The sequence below is a fragment of the Schistocerca serialis genome, chromosome 2 (genome assembly GCF_023864345.2).
Source record: "Schistocerca serialis cubense isolate TAMUIC-IGC-003099 chromosome 2, iqSchSeri2.2, whole genome shotgun sequence".
Lineage (NCBI taxonomy): Eukaryota > Metazoa > Arthropoda > Insecta > Orthoptera > Acrididae > Schistocerca > Schistocerca serialis.
In genome coordinates, this window is record NC_064639.1 from 681,497,817 (window position 1) to 681,519,660 (window position 21,844).

Sequence of the window (21,844 nt, forward strand, 5' to 3'; positions counted from 1 at the left end):
GTTCTCCTGCTGCCGCTTCATGAGTAGATTTTTTATCCATCCAATAACATTATAGTTTCAAAAACTGATTATATTTATTGCAGTATTGCTGTAGTTTTCTTTTACCCACATATGTTTCAGTGCATAATGTGGTATCTTCAGAACTATTGTAATTAATATATCAGCCTGAAAACTTTTTTCTGGAAGAATAACAGGATAAGACTTAATACTGTTCTTGCGATCAGGGATAATAATTGCCATTCACATTTGAACTTGTAGCTAAAGGCCGAGGCAAGTGTTAGCAAGCTAAGCTGATGGATATTCTGTGCCTGTTTCTAAAGTTTGTTGTGGAAGTCAGACCTACCAAACTACTTTTTGAAAGAAAACTTCAAAATATTTGAAGAAGTTATCTTACATTATTATATAAAACCAGTTGACTTGTGTCAGCAGTGTCACAGGATATAAGCACTTCAACAACTGTTCGTCTTCATTTTCAGTTAAATCATTCACAGTCTGAGAGTTCCACATATCTGGTTTTAAAATGACTGCGTATTTGGTCTACATATACTGATGTGACAGGAGTTGCACATTTATTGGGTAATACCGGGTTAGCTATATTTTTCAGTTTTATAAAAATTCTTCTGAATAGACTGGTGCATGATCATAGAAATTACTGGAAACAGATGTTTTGGCTGCATTGCTGTGGCTGCCTCAGTGTATAAACTGTTGTTATTGCTTGGAAGATAGGGGGAGGGTGGCTATAATTGAGCATCTTGTTTTTTCACTAATGTTATTTTAGTGTTATACACTGTAGCAGTACACCTAGAAGGATTTTAATTAAATGGACCCTTACTGCAGAAGGCTGCTTGTTTATATATATGTGACAGCAATTTTTTCCAAATTTGTTTTTACTGTTTTGTTACCTTATTGTGGAATGTGGAATTCTGTCTTTTTTAGCTATTGCCCGTCCAGTGTGTGACTTTCTTGTTGCATGCAAGTAAAGGCAGTAAAAGAGAGACACACATCATTCACACACACAAGCAGGCACACCTCACACACTCACAATAGACAACCACAGCATCTCAGACCAGATTGCAACTATCATGTGGAATGCAAGCAGCAATCTGGAGGGGGCGGGGAAGGGGAAGGGATGGTAGTGTACACGTGGGGGGAGAGACGAATGCTGTCTGGTGGAGTGTGCAGGGACTAGATTGCTTACAGGCACAGTGTCAGAAGGTTGTGGTGCAGGGAGGTAGGGAGAAAAAAGGAGCAAAAAAGGATAGGAGTAGGGAAAGACATGCGGATGCATTGGAAGAGGGCTACAAATAAACAGTGTGGGAGGTGAGAAAGGGGAGGAGATGATAGGACAGAGGGGGTGGAAAGTGTTGGGTTGGAGGGTATGGTGACAGTATGTTACCATAGGTCGAGGCCGGGATAATCGTGGGAGCGGAGAATGTATTGTAAGGATAAATCCCATCTGTGCAGTTCAGAAAAGCTGGTGGTTGAGGAGAGGATACAAATGGCTCGCGTAGTGAAGCAGCCATTGAAATCAAGTGTGTTATGTTCAGCTGCATGTTATGCCACAGGGTGGTCTGCTTTGCTCTTGGCCACAGTTGGACAGAGGCCTTTCATCCTAGTGGACAGCTGGTTGGTAGGCATACTAATATGAAAAGCAGTGCAATGGTTGCAGCAGAGCTGCCAAATAACATGGCTGCTTTGACAGCCGGCCTGGTCCTTGATGGGGTAGGATAAACCGGTACCAGGACTTGAATACGAAGTGCTTGGTAGGTGGATTGAGTCTTCCCAAGGAATATGATCTTTGTGGTAAGGAGTTGGGACTAGGAGTGGCATAGGGGCTGACTAAGATGTTATGGAGGTTGGGAGGGTAACAGAACAACACTTTAGCAGGCCTGGGAAGTATCTCGGGTACGATGTCCTTCGTTTCAGGGCATGATGACAAGTAATTAAAGCCATGGTGAAGGATGTGGTTCAGTTGTTCCAGTCCAGGATGGTACTGAGTGATTAATGGGGGCACTCCATTTGTGGCTGGTTCTTGGGGTTGGTGGGAGGATTGGGGATGTGTGGGGAAATTGTGCAAGAGATCTACTTGTGGACTAGGTCTGGGTGGTAGTGCCAAACTGTGATGACCTCGGTGAGACCCTCACTGTAGTGAGCAAGGGAGTTCTTGTCACTGCAGATGTGCTGTCCCCGAGTGGCCAGGCTGTATGGAAGAGATTTTTTGGTGTGGAAGGGATGACAGCTGTCAAAATGCAGGTACTGTTTTGGTTGGTGCTCTTAATGTGGACAGAGGTGCACATGTAGCCATCAGAGAGGGGTAACTCAACATCTAGGAAGGTGGCACACTGGGATGAGTAGGATCACATCAAGCAGATGGGAAGACGTTGTGATTGTGAAAGAATGAAGATAGGATGTCTTTGCCCTGACCCGAGATCATGTGGATATCATCAGTGAACCTGAATCAGACTAGGGGTTTGGTGTTTTTGGAGGCTAGGAAGGTCTCCTCTAGATGGCCCATAAAAAGTTTGGCGTAGGAGGGTTTCATGCGGGTGCCCATGGCTATCCTGCAGAATTTTTTTATATACCTTTCCTTCAGATGAGAAGTGGTTGTGGGTTAGGCTAAAGTTAGCAAGGTGTATGAGGAATGAGGTAATGGGTTTGGTGTCTGAAGGACATTTGGAAAAGTAGTGTTCAATAGCAGTGAGACTATGAGCATGAGGGATGTTGGTATACAGGGAAGTGGCGTCAACAGTGATGAGTAGGAATCCAGGGTGTAAAGGGGTGGGGATGATGGGGAGTCAATGAAGAAAGTGGTTGGTGTCTTTGATGTGATAGGCTAGATTATGGGCAGTCAGTTGGAGGTGTTGGTCTATAAGGGCCAAAATTCTTTCAGTGGGAGCGCAATAACCAGCCACCATGGGGCGTCCAGGATTGTTAGGTTTGTGGATTTTGAGAAACATGTAGAACGTGGGTGTGCAGGGTGTCATAGAGATAAGGAGGGAAATGGATTCATGGGAGATGTTCTGGGAACGGCCTGAAGTGGTGTTCCGTCACCCACCCGACCTCCACAACATGCTAGTCCATCCCTATGCCACTCCCAGTCCCAACCCCTTACCACAAGGATCATATCCCTGTGGAAGACCCAGGTGCAAAACCTGTCCAGCACTTCCTATTCAAGTTCTCTCACAGGCTTATCCTACCCTATCAGGGGCAGGGCCAACTGTCAAAGCAGCCATGTTATTTACCAGCCCTGCTGCAATCATTGAACAGCTTTATATATCGGTGTGGCTACCAAACAACTATCCACCAGGATGAACGACCTCTGTCAAACTGTGGCCAAGAACAAAGCAGACCACCCTGTAGCACAACATGCGTGGAACATAACACATTTGATTTCAATGGCTGCTTCACTACCCGAGCCATATGGATCCTTCCCTCTACCACCAGCTTTTCTGAACTGCACAGATGGGAGTTATCCTTACAATATATTCCCCACTCCCATAATTATCCCGGCCTCAACATATAGTGACATACTGTCTCCACCCCCTCTGTCCTATCATTTCCTCCATTTTCTCATCTCTCACCCTGTTTATTTGCAGCCCTCTGCGAGTGCATCTGCCCCTCTCTCCCCATTCCTCTCCTTTTGTGCTTCTTTTTTGCCTCTTTTCCCCCCCTTTCCTCCTCCCCCCCCCCCACTTTCTTTTTCTCCCACCTCCCCGCCCCACAATCTTCTGACACTGTGCCTGTAGGCAGTCCAGTCCCTGCGCACTCCACCAGACAGCATTCGTCTCTCTCCCCATCCGTACACTACTATCCCTTACCCTTCCCCACCCCTTATAGATTGCTGCTTGCATCCCACATGAAAGTTGCGTTCTGGCTTTGATATGTTGGAGTTGGTGGGCATGTGTGCATGAGGTGTGCCTGCTTGTATGAATGGCGTATGTCTCTCTTTTGCTGACGTGTGTGTCTCTTTTACTGATGAATGCTGTGGCCAAAAGCTTTATGTAAGTGTCTTGTAATTGTGCCTGTTTGCAGCTCATGTATTCTTAATGGCAAGTAGCAATCTGTCTTTTCCAACGTTGTTGATGTTCCTGCCTGGAGTTTCCATTGTTTGATATGTAGCATCTTTTGTTTCCTGTCTCCTATGTAATTTGCACTGTGGTGTGTGTATGTGTAGTATTGCCAACTTTTACTCAGCGCTTTGATTGCTGCTTCCCTTTTGGCATTAAGTGGTTGAAAAAACATATTTTTCCAAAGTAGTAGTGTATAAATATACATCATAAGCTACCTTTTACTTAAGAAGCATATCAGCAGCTTGAGCTTCAGTGTCTGCAGCTGTCTTTGACGCCAACACAGTTACTGACACCAGCATTTTTGTGGAGCAGTACTTTCATTGTAATGGTAGTGATACTGTTAGAAAGCATTATGCCATAGAATATTTCTCAAGGTAGTATTTTAAGTCGAACACTTTTCATTTGAATCTTTCTCTATAAAATACTGTGTAATGTTCTCCACAAGTTGTCTGGTTTTCGGTACCAACTTTTCATCTGGCATCTGTTGTCTGTAGTTGACAGTTGAATAAATGAAAGAATTGGCAGAAAAGACTGGTTTCAGCTTTTCATTTGAACAGGTGTGGTCATTTTTGGAGTATAATGCTAGGTGTGGAGTTGATGCAAGGTGTATGCAATTTAAATGAGTTCAGGTCATGTATGGTAGCAATAAAAGCTCAGAGTTTGTAAGTGTTTTGTATTGTGCATGCTTTTTCCATTTGTGCTGTTGTCCCAGCATTAGTGAAAAAAGGGACTAAATTTTTGTTACTCAAGATAAATTGGGTGCAGTTCAGGAATATTTTATGATTAACCTTTTAATTAAGATTTTAATCACCAATGATTGGACAGTTTTCCAGAAATTTATGAGGAAATATGAAACCCATCTGTTTCTTATAGAGTTGAGATTGTGTTTGCATTGCCAGTATTTGTTTTTTTTTTCTTGCAGTGATTCTTTTATTATATTGATACCCCTATTAATTTTTTTTCAGATTTTGCTGGCCGTGTTCTTCAGGATGGGCCAAACCCTCGAGTTGGAAAAAAATCAGATCAGGCCCATCCTCCTATCCATCCAACAAAATACACAAACTCACTCACAGGTGAATGTCTCATGCTTGCGTTTTTCAGCTTGTATCTTTTTTCCTGTTGTGTGTACTAGCTATATTGAAAATAAACTCTGGTGTAGTTGTTGATATCAGTGCTGAGGCTGGGGTAATCAGTTCAAGTGTCTGTAGATGACTAATTATGTAGCAGAGGACAACTCAATTGTGTGAACTGAATGGCAGAGAAGTGGTTGGAGTGAGGGAATGAAACTTGGCAGACTGTTGTACGGCAGGTGTTACAGAAGAGGTAGAGGTTATGGGTGGTGGCTAAAAGCTATTGGTGAAATCACATTCGTTATTAGAGTCTAGTACCACTTAGTATCCCTGTTCTTTTTAAAGTGTAGATAATTGCCAAGTGATTGTTGTACCAAGAGTCAAGAAGAGGCAGTTGTTACAGCCTGCATTTGGATGAAGTCAAGTTTGGATCCAAATCCTGTATCTAATTTAAATTGTGTACAGTGAACAAATGATATTGACACTAGGTTAAAATACAGTTTTCAATAAAAGCAAAGAATGTAACTCAGAGGATATACTAATGTGATCAAGACCTCACGATCTGGAATGTGGCCCATTACATAAACCAACAATATTTCAGAGGATGCCCCTTGTCTGTTGTAGAAGATGTTATATTGCTTGAATACCTTCCAGTAATGGTAGAAGTGATTGTGTTTACCTTTTATTTTTCACAATTAATATTTTGTTTAATTTTGTAAATTGAACTGTATACTCTAGTACTGCTTTGTAGTATGGTGAATTAAGCCTTTCCACCAAGATAGTTAAAGTTTTCAGGTGTTTACATGGTATTCTTTCTCTTCCTAAGTTATTTGTATTTCATTCTAGTTTGTACTAACACCTGTGTCATCAGTTTCAATATATACCGAGTAGGAGTCATTCTTTACTTGGGAACTGAGTAAGTCTCCATTCTTTGCAGATACAATTATAATTTTTATCCATAAATTGTTAGAATTGGTAGTGTGCCTTAAATTTATAGTTTGGATAGTATACCACTGTTTGATACTTTGTCCTGAAAATACAAAATTTTTGTTTATGTCCAGAAGACACACTACTTCCTCTTTGTGCATGTTTTGAAGGCACACTTGAGATTAGGAGTACATTGCATGTAATAATTGTTTCTTTACTATATAGAAGCATCTCTTATTCCATTCTGGGCCTCTTAGTTTTGGATCATGTTGTCAAAATATTTTCAATTTTAATTGTGTTATGTCTGTTATCTCACAGTATCATTTCATAAATGTATCCTCTGTGTCTTTTAAGTAAATATGAAAATGTATGCTTTTTTGTTTGTGTTGGACACTTTCTTCACTGTTTAGAACACTTGTATTCTGATCATTGCATCCGTATTTTCTTTAAGTCTATAAAAATGTGCCAACTCCTATCAACATTTCTGATAATATTTATAGTATTTTAAATACAAGAAGAGAGAATGGCTGGCTTAACTTCAGGACGCAAAATTCCTGTTTCTGCCTGCAGAAACACTTCTGGAAGCAATGATTATTGTTTTCTACTTCAAACGCTTTTATTAATAGTGCTGTGAATCTCGTCTCATGAAGGTAACTGCAGTACAGCCATTCTGTGTTCTTTTTACAGTTTCTCAGCTGAGTTTTCTGTAGTTCTTTGTTAGTAATTAAGTTGGGGATGTAAAATTAATGACCCTGTAATCTCACCATTTCTTTCTTTTTCCTAGTTTATAAATTTTCATGAGACTGCGTTCTTTTCATTCTTTAAATTTAAATTAACTGAGCTGACTTCAAAGCTTGTATGTTTGTCATGGAAAACCACTGTTTCATTTTTTTCATCTTTGTATGCAGATTCCCTCATTTTGACAAATGTCCAAGTTAGGTAACATAATTTGTATCATGTCAAGATGTTGATTTTTACTTCCAACTGGCCAAGCTTCTTTACTATTTTTACATCCATGGCATATAAGTGTTGTTACCAGACATGGCTTGTGGTTTCCATATTGGGCAATGCTGTGATGTTAATTGATTGGAACTAACCTAGACCTTGGACTATGCTACAGATCAGTCCGTCATTGCAACCAAGATTTCAGGGGGGAGAGATGGGGGAGGCTATATCACACTCTAGCTAAATGTTTAGATACTGGATCTTCTTTCCAGTTTGTATTCAACTACTAAATAACATCAAAAGCTAACTCCCAAGATGAGATATATAGATAGCTTATTTATCCCCCAATGTCACATTTTCCAACATTTTACCACAACAAATCATAATACAGAATGTGTTTTGGAGAGATCTTTAATGCGGTGTATGTTAGCTTCGCTGCATGCTTTGTGTTTGTGATGTTTTCATCTCTAAACTTCAGGGTTTAATGTTTTTTGTGCTCAAACCACAGCATTTATGAGTTCGCATTATGAAACAGTAATGTTTCCATGACATCACGAAGCTTGTGCTGTGATTGGCTGACATAAGCAACCCGACCAACCACTATATTAATTTCCATGCCATATTTGTTGTATTTATAATTGTATATTACAAAAATATGCATGATATGAAGTGATATAGCGCAATAAAGATCTCTCCAAAATGTGTCATCATTAGTATGACTTCATGTGCTAAAGTGTCAGGAAATTTTATACTTTAGCACCAAAGATCATAACTATGGACACTTTAGTAAAATATGAAGTTGGTGGTTAAACATGTGACTATCCTTTTTATACACTTAAATTCGTAAGCTAAATTGATTGTTACATCAAAGCACTAGTCTCTTACCTTCTGTTAATACACTTTTGGTTACCGTAATTCACTTGTTTATAAGTGAAATTGGTCTATGACCATTTCATTAAAATTTGGCTGATTCAGTAGTTCTTTACCAAGAGGACCCTTCACAAGCGCATAAAGTCTATCCTCATTCATGGTATTATGTATGAAAGTTTTCACTTGCTTAAACATAGAGAAACAGTGTTCTGCCATTCCTGTCATCATTGGGAAGGTTAATATTATCTGCAGAAACTTGACACTTTCAGGAAAAGCTTTTGCCACGTTGTTATCTGTCACTTTCATAAAATCCCTTCAGCTGTATAACATGTTCCATTCATGGCATAAGTATATTTACTGTAATGTAAGCAATAACAGCTACTGGTACTTTTAGTTCTTTTTCTGGGAAAATAATTTTGTGTTTAGAAAACAACTGATGGTTCAAACATTTGTGCAGTTGACAAGTGATTGTTAAAACCGAATCAGTCACTGATCTGGGTCACAATACAGCCGCAGACATGGTGTTCACACCATTCTTGATTCAGTGAGATGTCCTCGTTTTGCAGTTGGTTCTTCTCATTCCCAGTGATCGTCTGTGTCAAGTGAGGTCCTAACATGCTGGACGAAGCTGTAAGCTTAGTCGTAAGTTTTCACTGTTTCAGTATTCCTTTGTTGCAGTTGGCTGAACATTTACAGTGAGGCACAACTTTATTAAAAAAAATTTAACCAGAAGAGGAAATCTTCATCTTGCAGGAAACACTTTACTCCCAGAGCCTTGTTTATTGTTCTGTAATCATTAGTATCATCATCAATAATTTTTTACACTCACTCAGCAATTTGCTTTTGGTATTTGTATATAGTGATTATATTCCATGATTTGAAATTCCATCTTATGGACAAGGAATACATTTCTTCATTATCTCATACTTCAAGTAGCCAAAGAAGATCCACTCTTGCTTGTTGCCTGTCACACGAAGTTCAACAAATAAATTTAACTGATGTACATAACATGAAAGAAGTAAGCATTTTCATACATCTCTTTAATTCTGATTTGAACTCCACTTTTATGGCCACTCATAACAGGGGCACCACCATAACAATGAGTTATCAGTTTTTCTGGTGTTTCAGTTATGTAAAAAAAGTCTGCAGTTACATAAGTATAATTCGGATTCTCCATAAAAAAGTAATCAAGTTTTGTCTAAACATTTTTTTTAAACCATTGACAGATGGTGCTGAAATTGTGAAAAAAGTAAAATTGGGGAAGAACGCTGATTTATTTAGAATTATCTGAGAAAGATGCATCAAATTGATAAAACATGTGCACCAATTCTTTTTTTACGCTAAATTAAGTTATTTTTGTACCAAATGTACTGTATCCTACTCTTAGCGTTACCCAGGAGCGATGACATGGACATAGTAGAATGATGTTCCCATGGAGTGCTTCATTAGTGAAAGTCCCCTTGCCTCTCACATGTTGGGGTCCTTCATTAGTGAGAGTCCCCTTGTCTCTCACAATTTGGGGTGCTTAATTAATGAAATTAGCTACAAAGAAATTGTTCAAAATTATCCCCATTTGCTTCAGTGCATAAAGTCAATTGTCTGTGAAAGTTGTCCACAGTTTTGAGCAGCACATCCCGTGGTATTGCTGCACATGCTCTTCAAATGCGTTGCTCTGTACCATTTCAGGTTGTGGGCTGTCTGTCATAAACAATATTTTTTAAATAATCCCACAATAAAAAATCAGGAGATGTTAAGTCTGGTGAATGTGGAGGCCACTGAATTGGCCCGCTGCGTCCTATCCACAGACCAGGGTACCGTAAATTTAAAACGTTCCGCACCTGTTGGAACCACATTCATTGCCCAGTTCCTAAATCAACATCTTCCATTAGCTCCAACAAATCATCGCAGAGAAGTTGTAAATAAGATTTCTGTCAAAAAAGTATGGTCCTATCAAGTAACCATTTAAATTCCGCACTAGACTATTAACGACCATTTGTGTTAATTGTCAAAGGTCTGTGCCAGTGTGGATTGACAGGGACCAATAATGACAATCATGATGATTTAATTCGCCATTGTTTTTGAATGTGGCTTCATTGGTGAACATAACATATGTAAAAAAAATCATTGTCACCTCGTATCATTTCCAAGGCCCATTGGCAGAAATGCATGCGTATTTCCATATCTTTTGGTGTTAATGCCTGTGTCAGTGTGATATGATACGAATGATATTTATGTGCCTTCAAACTCCTCAAAACAGTCGATTTCGGTATTCCAGTTTGTCTCTGAATCGCACGACTACTCATTTTGGGATCCAGTTGAACACAGGCGAGAACAGTAAGGGTACTAGCATCATTTTCATTGTAATCGCAATGACGAGGTGGATGCTGCATGTATCCATTCCGAGCTCATTGAGTGCAATTTCAAATAATGTTTTCGCTTTGATGTCATCTGTTCGGGAAACGATCCACATACAATTGCGCCGCTGCAGTGTAATTGTTATGGCATTCACCTAAAATTAACATCATATCAACTATCTCTGTAGGAGGATAGTGAGCCATGTTTCGCTAAAGAATAATTTACTTTCGTCAGTTCATGTTTACGGTTCACAATCTGAAAGTGAAGTGATGTCTGATCGCATTGTACCAACCTTTATACTAAGCCATTGTTCACAGTTTGGCCATGGTAGCGTCACAGTCTGGTGAGTAATGCAATTGGGAAGAGTTCCCTAACGAGAGTTTAATACCATTCCGCCTCCCTCCACCAAAAACTGTGGCGGGTAGGATACATTTAGTAAAAAAATAGCTTAATTTGATATAATGAACGAATTGGTGCACATTTAGTATCAATTTGATGTGTCCTTCTCGAATCATTCTAAATAAATCAGAGTTCTTCCCCATTTTAATTTTTCCCGATTTCAGTGCCATCTGTCAATTGTTTAAAAAATGTTTCAGACAAAACTTGATTACTTTGAATTTGAATCTGCAATAAAAAATGGGGTTTCCATTTAAGATTTTAAAGTTTCCCCCCGCCCCGCCCAAGGGGGCTGGGGGTCACGTGTAGTATCATTTGATGTCCCCCTTTGAGCTTACGAACTTGTCTTACCCGCTATTTTTACCCAATGTATAGTTTTCGAGATAATCTCATCCGAAACTTCATATGGACCACCCTGTATACGGGTTTTTTGATACATTTTCATTACTCATTACATGTCTTTATATTAAGGCGGCAAGCACTATCTAGTTGGCACATAATGTCCACTTTCTGTGGCACTGAAAATTCAGTAAAACCATTTAAATGTTTTTCACTGGGATTGTGTTTTTTCACCTTTGGGTGAAAATTTTTTTAAGTCTGTGATACCATTCTCAGTCCAACACTATCACTGCTATTTGTCACAAGACAGGTGAAACAGAAACATGCATTTTTCATTTCACAGCCACACAACTACCCCATGTCAGCCACATTGTAGTCTTTCAGGGACTGATGACCTCAGATGTTAAGTCCCATAGTGCTTAGAGCCACTTGATTGTACCCTTGCCTTGATTTACATGGTTTTTGTTCTTGATTGGTGTTAAGATCAGGTCGGGGTGCACCAAGTTCCTTCACACTCATCCTAACCACGTTTCAAAATTTTACTTGATAAATTGCACACTGAATTCATGGTGTGTTGTTTTTGAGCTCGTAGTATGCTGCTGTTATTCACAATAAAGTAAAATTCTATAAATTTAAGCATAATACACTCACATAAAGAAACTTACCAGTACCATACGTGAGCCACAAACACAATCAGCAGGAAAGGTAACTAAAGTAAAGGGACATATTTTGCACACTTTCTCCTCTAATCATTCATGAAACTCTTGCTAGGTGATGATACGTTACCATACTCTACTGCACATTGCAAGATATTTGCAAACTTATTCCAATGGTGGATAAAATAGCAAATGAAGAAAGAAACAACTATCTAAAACATTATAAAAACAATAATACTAAACATCGATTAATGACTACCAAAGCGTAATACAGATATACAGATACAGGGATTCGAAGGCGAAATTTCAGCAACTCTTTTCATTCTGTTTTGATGTAAGCAGTGGAACATGAAAATTGTGTGTAGGTTGGTAGAACACCCTTAGGCTGAAATGCCAGAGCCTTTGAGATACCCACAACAGCTGTACTCTAAGGAAGCCCCACTCCCAAACCTCTGTTACATAGAGCTAAGCAGCATTGCAAGGTACAGCCATAAAAGTAATTATTACCTGTTCGAAAAACATGACTTGATACCACATATCAGCAGTTCCAAAAACATTTACCGGTATTATTTAAATCCATGTTAGAAATTTGCGAATTTAAATCCTGCAATACATTGTTTATAAATTTATTTTAATATGTATTTTGGGGGCAGCTCCATCTCAGAGCCATTAATTATGATCTGTGCCTGGGTGTTCCAAATTCCTACACTACATCATCTGAGCTTGTTTAGTTTCAATGTTAATCAAAATGGTATCATGATCATACTTGTAGAGTAACATTTTGTGGCATATAAATTTTATTTATTTTCTGTCTTAATAGTTTGTTCTTGAACTTAGATAATTCTTCTGTATATATTATTCGTTTCAATAAATGTTTTGATCACCTCTTGTCTTTGACTTCCTAAAATCATTCTGCTAAAGTTCCTTGTTTATGATGCCATTCATTTCTTGTGACTACATGTATGTATTTGTAGAAGACATCTGCATTCTCACTGCCTTCAGTTTTTAATGATAGTTATTAAATCTGTTTAATTATATGGAACTCTTGTAACTACTTGTTCATTTTGTGGAGGTACCTCCATCCCAGTATTCACAAAAGGAAAATAATGTGAAAACACCAAACAAATAAAAGAGGAACATAGGCGATTTGTGTGGTAAATGAGAAGAGAATGTGTGAAAATATGAGGCTCATATGGTATTTGTTATTACAGGGAATGAACAAAGATTATACGAATTTATTGTTCGACACTTCCTCGCATGTTGCTCCAAGGATGCTGAGGGCCTGGAAACTATAGTGGACATTGATATTGCTGGAGAAAAGGTTATCTTTCATATTATTTAAAAGACAAACTATTTAAAGACAAATATGTTATGAATTCATGCTGCATAGTTCTTCTTCTACACCATCATCATCATTTTTCTGCATGGTGCAATGTGTTGAAGAAATATTGTTGTAAATTTGTTGGTGTGATAGAAGGGAAGTGACTTAGCCCATAACATAGAATGGTTTCAAAGAAATACTTTTCACTAGACAGTGGAATCCAACAATTTACATCTGTGCTACAATACCGTAGCTTGCTGATGATTAAATTGCTTTATCCAAAGGACAAAGGGAATTAAAATGCAGATTGGTTTGATGTGAGATGGAATAGAACCCACTCCTTACAAGTCATGAAATGCAAGCAGCTTCAGTAAGGGTGAAGTATACTGTACTAAATTGGAAACTGAAGGAAAAGTCTGGTAGGAGAAGGGGAAAAATTGAAGGAAAGATTTGTAATTGAAGAAGTATAGGAAAAGATTACAGCACAATAATTTTCTATTTTGTGACTTGGTATTCAACTTTCTTTATTTTTTTATTTTTTTAAAGTACATTCATAGTAGTTTTCAATATTTTAATATTCTGAGTATTCTTTAATGGTCCCTCTTCTATCCTTGTATGCGTCTCTCTCTCTCTCTCTCTCTCTCTCTCTCTCTCTCTCTCTCTCTCTCTCTCTCTCTCTCTCTCTCTCCCCCCCCCCCCTTTCCCCCTCCCCCCAAATCTCTCTCCCCCGCCCTCTCTCAATGCCCCTCCTTCCTCTCCTCCCTTCTCACTTCCACCCCCACCCCTCTTGAGGACTCTGAACAATTTCTCTGTCATTTATGCCTGGTAAGACTCCACTTGGTATTTTTAAGTCATTTAAGTCATTATTTCTCATTTAATTCCACTTACTTACCCCTTCTCCTCATTAATTACATGTTCCAGGTGAGTCAGTTTTGAAGCAGAGTATTTGATGCAGCACTGTCCTTTTTTAAAGATTGACAAGTGAACTTAAAAATAGAAAAGTACTAAGTTAAAAAGAAAGGTGGAAAAGTAGATTGTTTCTACTGCCTCAGTTTATTAGAATGTTAAGCATTAAATTTAAAAGTATACTTTTTCCCGAGAAATAATGTTTCTTTCTATGTTAATTGACAGGATAATGGTTCTGGAAATTGATGTAAGTAAAATATAACAACAAAAACAATCAATTTTGACTAAATAATTTAATTGGATGGATAAAAAATCTACTCACCAAGAGGCAGCAGAACACACACATCAAAGATGGTTGTAATTAGGCAAGCTTTCAGAGCCAGTGGCTCCTCCTTCAGGCAGAAGGGAATATTTACTGCATTGGATGAGATGGAAAGATTGATCATCCCATGCGGTAAGTCTCCCATTGAAATATGCTCACTATTTTTATTTACTTAAATTTGGCATATTTCGTGACAGTACCTTTTCCGTTAAATGTTTACAAGGCAATATTTGTCTTGGCTTCAGTTGTCTAGTGGAAGTATGATTCCCTTATGCAGTTTTGTTGGCTGCAGAAATGACCTGGTTCAATGCGTTTGCCTCATTTTTGGTGCTTCAAATACCATTTCTTCAAATGTGGTTTCTTCTTAAAGTTTATATAAAAAATAGTAACATAATTCATTTTTTTTCTGTTCACTAGCAAATTATTTATGACGGCGACCTGCACATTGTTCTACCGTCAACACACACCAAGAGTTAACTGCCGACTGACTACAGTCAAAGACGACTCCAGCGTCAAAGACATTTTACGCAACACACAAGCTTCCACTTGTAACCAGTCTCTTTGATATTCTTTGTCACATCTACTAATAGTAATCAATATGCTGTCACTGTCAAAAATATAAGTAAATTAACATAAGATAAGGCAAATTACAATTTAAAAAAATTCTGACAAAAATATAAGAAAACATTTACAATTTGGTATCGACAAATCCGGTAGAAAATAACACATCTCCCAGATCCATTACACCCTGACTCTCGGTTCTGGGTGACTTTCCCGAAATCTACCCATTTTCCTACGCCTGTCCTGTCCTTTTTCTTCACCCCTCTTCCTTCCCCTTCAACCCTTCTGCCAGAAGAAGGAACCACTGGGTCTGAAAGCTAGCCTAATTACAACCTTCTTTTATGAGTGTTTTCTGCCACTACTTGGTGAGTAGATTTTTTTATCTATAAAATTAAATTATAGGAAGTGAAATGTTACTCACTAAGCAGAAAGTGACATTTGAAGTGTTCAGTCTGAATTGGAAGTAGTAGTAGTAGTAGTAGTAGTAGAATGTAGCAGCAGAAATTCCGGTATAAAAAACTAATTATGAACTACAGGATATAATTATTATGAATACAATGATAATTCAAACTGAAATTAAAATGCAGGTATGGGTAGCGCATTAAAAAATAAACAAAGAAATATTTTAGAACAGATGAGAGCAATCAAGAACTCTCAGTGATAATGTTGAGGATCTTCAGTTATTGACCAGTACTTTGTATTACAGAACAGCAGTCTTCGATCATTCAACACTATCTGAAAAGTAAAACTGGAGATATGGAAAATTATTTCACCAAATGAGTCATTTGAATGCTACCTCCAGCCACACAATTTGAATTATTTGAATTCCTCTGCAGCCACACCTCTCATGAATTCTTGAAATTGCAGTCATTTCTCTGATGTATGTCCTGTTCTTATCATCTTCATGGACGTAACTTGTGTGAGTTACTTGTTACTATTTCCATTTCATTCTTTAAAGGCCTCATCTATGTGTTTAGTTGAATATATTTCAAGGCACTAATCCAAAGACTGGCTTTTAAACCCCTGATTGTCTTTCTTTGTTTGGCCTTTCATTTCATTGCTAGCTTTATGTGTATTAAAAATAGTTATCTAACAGGATCATGGAAAGTAAAACTCAGTTGTGCACTTAACAAACCTTAGAGTTAATAGTTTCTAAATTTTAATTCACTCATATTTTCTGTTTCACCATTGCAGTCTACTTTACCTTCTTCTTTTCAACATTTCTTTATCTCCCTGATTTACTTTGTGTTCACTAACTTTTTTGTATCACTTTGTGATGTGACGTTTACTCCTCTGCTTCTGTCCAGACAAAATGGCTCTTGCCATTAGTGTGTCAACTGTATGCAAATTTTGTTGCTGTCTAAAATTTGAATCTTAGTTATTACTTTCCGCTGTTATTGGGTGTCTTGTATGCCTCTCTTGACACAGAAGTCTTATTTTTCATACTGAGTGGTTATGTTGGTATGAAAGAATTGGCACAGTTGATAGTTTGACATTAATCATCTTTCACCAGTGTATATCTGGCATATCATTTGACACTGCTCCTGTTGTTACACTCTATAAGGCTCCGAAGTACATTACTTTTTTATGTACACTCTTTGACACGAAATATGATAGGAGGCGAGCCACCACAGAGTCTGATTCCATGCCAATCATGGCATGGGACAGAAACAAGCCCGTCCTGATAATTCTGTAAGTCTATGTATCTGCACAAACTGGCAACACTGTAGGCTGTGGCATTAATGAAGAAAGGCTTGTCTCCGTTTAAGTTGTTATGTGACATCTATGCCCATAGTCTCATGGTAAATAGCACGTTGTCTGAATGCAATGTCTGGAAGTCAAAAGTGCTTGGTGCATAAATTTTATAGCACCTTTTATGTGAATGCTGAAGTCCTGAGTGTAATGGTAGCACAGCAACAACAATGTATTTCACTTTTGACACACTGCTAGTAACAGCTCCATCCAAAAACATTTTTGCGACAGATTTCATGACAGACCATCTGCCTTTGAACAATGCATGTGTCAGATCTCTGCAGGACCCACTTGCTGGCACTTGGCAACAGTTGCCATACCGGAACTGCATTCCCTTGCACCTGTGTTGAAAGCATCAGCTACTGTGCATTGCTTTTGGGAGTATAAAATGCTTTACAGTTGTTTAGTGACATTCCACTAAAGATGTAAATGATATGTATTTCACACAGGGACAGAAAACCCATTTTTATGTCATGAGTATTGTGTTACGCTAACATGCAAGACATGAACAGTACATAATTTGTAAAAAAGAGGTTCCCAGTATTGTGACCTTCCAGGGTGTCATCCGCCCTTCCCCCTAACAGAGATACCAGTACGGTGACTGGTATGTACCATCACAAATCGAGCTCTGGACATAAGTATGGCTCAAAATTAATATTATAGTTTGTGATCCAATCAAAATACTGCACTATGTTATTTGATGTTGTTATTAATGCCTCATATCTCATTTCTTTTCCTTTTAGAACCTATCCTTCATGCAGTTTTTCATCAGGAATTCATAGGTATTTATCAAGCCACAGTGAATAACTGGGGTGTAATGAGTTTTACTGTCATTGTTCGATTTCTTACAGTAAATGTATGCAATCAACTGTGTGAATACCTTGCAGTGCATTCTCTGTAACCACACAGGCACACTGCACATTTTGACATCCACCTATGGATTCATGGAGAATTTTATTTAATGCAGATTGGATGTTGTATTTAAGGTATTGGATTAGATTTAAACCAACACAATTGCCCATTTTTGAAGATACCGAGAGTGGAAGTAAGTTGCTGAAGGCAGTGTCAACAAACTTCTACAGAAGTGTGTAATTACCATTACCTAGACTTAGCATGGAGGAACTAAATTCACTTCATAACTATTCTTCTGAGATATGGCTCCTACGTGATGAACAAAACTTGAAATTGTGTCTTTGAAGGCCGATTCAAAGTTCTTCAGGGACATTTGTTTAATGAAGAAGCTCGTTACTGAAAAAGCAGACAGCTCTGATTATTAACCCAGTTTACTGAGGCGAGCTCAAGAGAAGACTTGAGGTGTAAAAGTTTTCTTCAGTAATTATTAAAGAATTTCTTCTAATAATTTGCAGCTCCATTAAATAAAACAGAAAAGAGGAACCTAGAGTGCAGTGTTTGCACTGTGATTAGAATTGAGAACTGATGTTGCCCCTGCATTACAAGACAAGTGGAACCAGCTGAGCTAATAAGACTCTGTTGGGTGCTGGTCTCTCTCACAACAGTATTGGTAGCTGAGCATCATAATTCAATTTAAGGATAAAAACAGTTGTTAGTTGCATGAAGTACAGTATTCTTGGAGTCCAAGAGTTAAATTTTGTGTCTCATCTTACATGAGAAAATGGGAAAGGAAATGCCAAGTGAATTTAGCAGAACCATTCAGGACAACAAAAGAAAGTGAATGCTCTGTTACACAGTTGCCAAATATTTGCAATCATGTTGCCAGGCCTTAGCTGTCCTAGGGGCAGTGATGTAGCAAAATGCTTGCTGTGCTCATCTCATATGGGAGGTGTGAGCACATTTTAATTTTACACAACATTTTTCATGATCATTTATGATAATTTCTAATGTCACCTTTCAGGCTATCTGTATTTAAGGTATTCAGTTGGATTTAATCTAGAACTCCTCATTTTTGAAGCTTTCTGGTTGGACGGGGAGAGGGATGGGGTGTAAACACTGGTGCTATATAATTTCAGCTTAGGGATAGCAAAGCTAGTGATATTAGTTTCTGCTCATACAGAAAATGAAATATTGAGGTATATAATTTACCATCATGATTAGAATTTCCCCAGAATAGAAACTTTGATAGTTTGGAATAAAAACTTATTTCAGTGGAATAAAAAGTATGTGGAAATCAGCCTTCCCCCCACAAATCACAAAACATAAGATATAAAATACTTTGCACCTCGAAATCAACTGTGTCTGTGTGCAGTCTTGTGACACACATAAATAGTGTTTTATAACTAGCACCAGTGTGCAGAACTATGTTGGTGGGGATGGAAGCAAGAAGAAAAGCAGTTAACTTATTATTCAGTGCTACACAGTAATCAATTCATCTGAGAAAAGAAGAAACTGAAAATTATGTTCATTAAGACAGAAACTAAACTGTAAATGTGAGCAATGTGCCATTCTGCATAATGCGTACTAACACATACACATAATGCGTACTAACTAACCTATTCATTGCTTTCATAATGGTCCCTTCTTGTATGATCCCTTAACAATCAAAACAATCCAAATGTCACTGGTGGTTTCTTGTAATCTTTCCAGCAACTTTTTTTGAGTGTTGCTTGGTGCCCATAAAGCAGACCATTTGCCTACTCCCACAAGGCATTATATCGATGTTGCCAGAAGGATTATGAATAGTACTCGAAATCGAATATCACAAGTGGAACAAGCACCTGATTACCCGGAATTTCCATGTTAGTTTACATGTTTTTGTTGTGGTTTTCAGTCCAGAGACTGGTTTGATGCAGCTCAACATGCTACTCTATCCTGTGCAAGCTTTATCATCTCCAAGTACCTACTGAAACTGACATCCTTCTGAATTTGCTTAGTGTATTCATCTCTTGGTCTCCCTCTACGATTTTTACCCTCCATGCTGCCTCCAATACTAAATTGGTGATTCCTTGATGCCTTAGAACCTGCCCTACCAACCGATCCCTTCTTTTAGTCAAGTTGTGCCACAAATTCCTCTTCTCCCCAATTCCATTCAGTACCTTCTCATTAGTTACATGATTACTCATCTAATCTTCAGCACCACATTTCGAAAGCTTCTATTCTCTTCTTGTCTAATCTATTTATCATCCATGTTTCACTTGCATACATGGCTACACTCCATACAAATACTTTCAGAAAAGTCTTCCTGACAATTAAATCTATACTCGATGTTAACAAATTTCTCTTCTTCAGAAATGCTGTCCTTGCCATTGCCAGTCTGCATTTGATATCCTCTCTACTTCGACCATCATCAGTTATTTTTCTCCCCAAATAGCAAAACTCATTAACTACTTTAAGTGTCTCATTTCCTAATCTAATTCCCTCAGCATCACCTAATTTAATTTGACTACATTCCATTATCCTCGTTTTACTTTTGTTGATGTTCATTTTATATCCTCCTTTCAAGACACTGTCCATACCATTCAACTGCTCTTCTCGGTCCTTTGCTGTCTTGTACAGAATTACAATGTTATTGGCAAACCGCAAAGTTTTTATTTCTTCTCCATGGATTTTAATTCCTATTCCGAATTTTTCTTTTGTTTCCTTCACTGCTTGTTCCATATACAGATTGAATAGCATCGGGGATAGGCTACAATCCTGTCTCACTCCCTTCCCAACCACTGCTTCCCTTTCATGCTCCTCAACTATTATAACTGCCATCTGGTTTCTGTACAAATTGTAAATATCCTTTTGCTCCCTGTATTTGACCCCTACCACCTTCAGAATTTGAAAGAGTGTATTCCAGTTAACACTGTCAAAAGCTTTCTGTAAGCCTACAAATGCTAGAAATGTAGGTTTGCCTTTTCTTAATCTATCTTCTAAGATAAGTTGTAGGGTCAGTATTGCCTCACATGTTCCAATATTTCCACGGAATCCAAACTGATCTTCCCCGAGGTCAGGTCCTACCAGTTTTTCCATTCGCCTGTAAAGAATTCGTGTTAGTATTTTACAGCCATGACTTATTAAACTGATAGTTTGCTATTTTTCGCATCTGTGAACACCTGCTTTCTTTGGGATTGGAATTATAATATTCTTCTTGAAGTCTGAGGGCATTTCACCTGTCTCATACATCTTGCTCAACAGATGGTACAGTTTTGTCAGGGCTGGCTCTCCCAAGGCTACCAGTAGTTCTGATGAAATGTTGTCTACTCCCAGGGCCTTGTTTCTACTTCGGTCTTTCAGTACTCTGTTAAACTCTTAATGCAGTATCATATCTCCCATTTCATCTTCATCTACGTTCTCTTCCATTTCCATAAAATTGCCCTCAAGTACATCGCCCTTGTATAAACCCTACATACTCTTTCCACCTTCCACCTTTCGGCTTTCCTTTCTTTGCTTATAACTGGGTTTCCATCTGAGCTCTTGATATTCATACAGGTGGTTATCTTTTCTCCAAAGGTCTCTTTAATTTTCCTGAAGGCAGTATCTATCTTACCCCTAGTGATGTATGCCTCTACATCCTTACATTTGTCCTCTAGCCATCTCTGCTTAGTCATTTTGCACTCCGTGTCGATCTCATTTTTGAGACATTTGTATTTCTTTTTGCCTGCTTCATTTACTGCATTTTTATGTTTTCTCCTTTCATCAACTAAATTCAGTATCTCTTCTGTTACCCAAGGATTTGTTTTAGCTCTCATCTTTTTACCTTCTTGATCCTCTGCTGCCGTCACTATTTCATCTCTCAAAGCTACCTATTCTTCTTCTGCTGTATTTCTTTCCCCCATTCTTGTCAATCGTTCCCTAACACTCTCTCTGAAACTCTCGTCAACCCCTGGTTCTTTCAGTTTATCCAGGTTCCATCTCCTTAAATTCCCACTTTTTTGCAGTTTCTTCAGTTTTAATCTATAGTTCATAACCAGTAGATTGTGGTCAGAGTCCACATCTGCCCCTGGAAATGTCTTACAATTTAAAACCTGGTTCCTAGATCTCTGTCTTACCATTATATAATCTATCTGAAACTTTGCACTGTCTCCAGGCCTCTTCCACGTATTTAGCCTTCTTTTATGATTCTTAAACCAAGTATTAGCTATGATTAAGTTGTTCTCTTTGCAAAACTCTACCAGACGACTTCCTCTTTCATTCCTTTCCCCCATTCAGTATTCACCTTCTACTTTTTCTTCTTTTCCTTTTCATACTATCGACTTCCAGTCCCCCATGACTGTTATATTTTTGTCTCCCTTGACTATCTGAATAATCTCTTCTATCATTTCTTCAATCTCTTCATCATCTGTGGAGCTAGTGGCCATATAAACTTGTACTACTATGGTTGGTGTGGGCTTCGTGTCTATCTTGGCTACAATAATGCATTCACTATGCTGTTCGTAGTAGCTTACCCATGCTCC

General features: G+C 38.2%; 1 protein-coding gene across 1 annotated transcript in view; it reads left to right on the top strand.

Annotated features, from left to right (window-relative positions):
• LOC126457798 (DNA topoisomerase 3-alpha) overlaps window positions 1–21,844 on the top strand; it is a 197,141-nt gene that overhangs the window by 84,960 nt on the left and 90,337 nt on the right. The window contains exons 8-9 of the mRNA XM_050094395.1: window positions 5,036–5,143; window positions 12,840–12,949. Coding sequence (XP_049950352.1) covers window positions 5,036–5,143; window positions 12,840–12,949 — 218 coding nt within the window. The remainder of the gene's footprint in view (window positions 1–5,035; window positions 5,144–12,839; window positions 12,950–21,844) is intronic.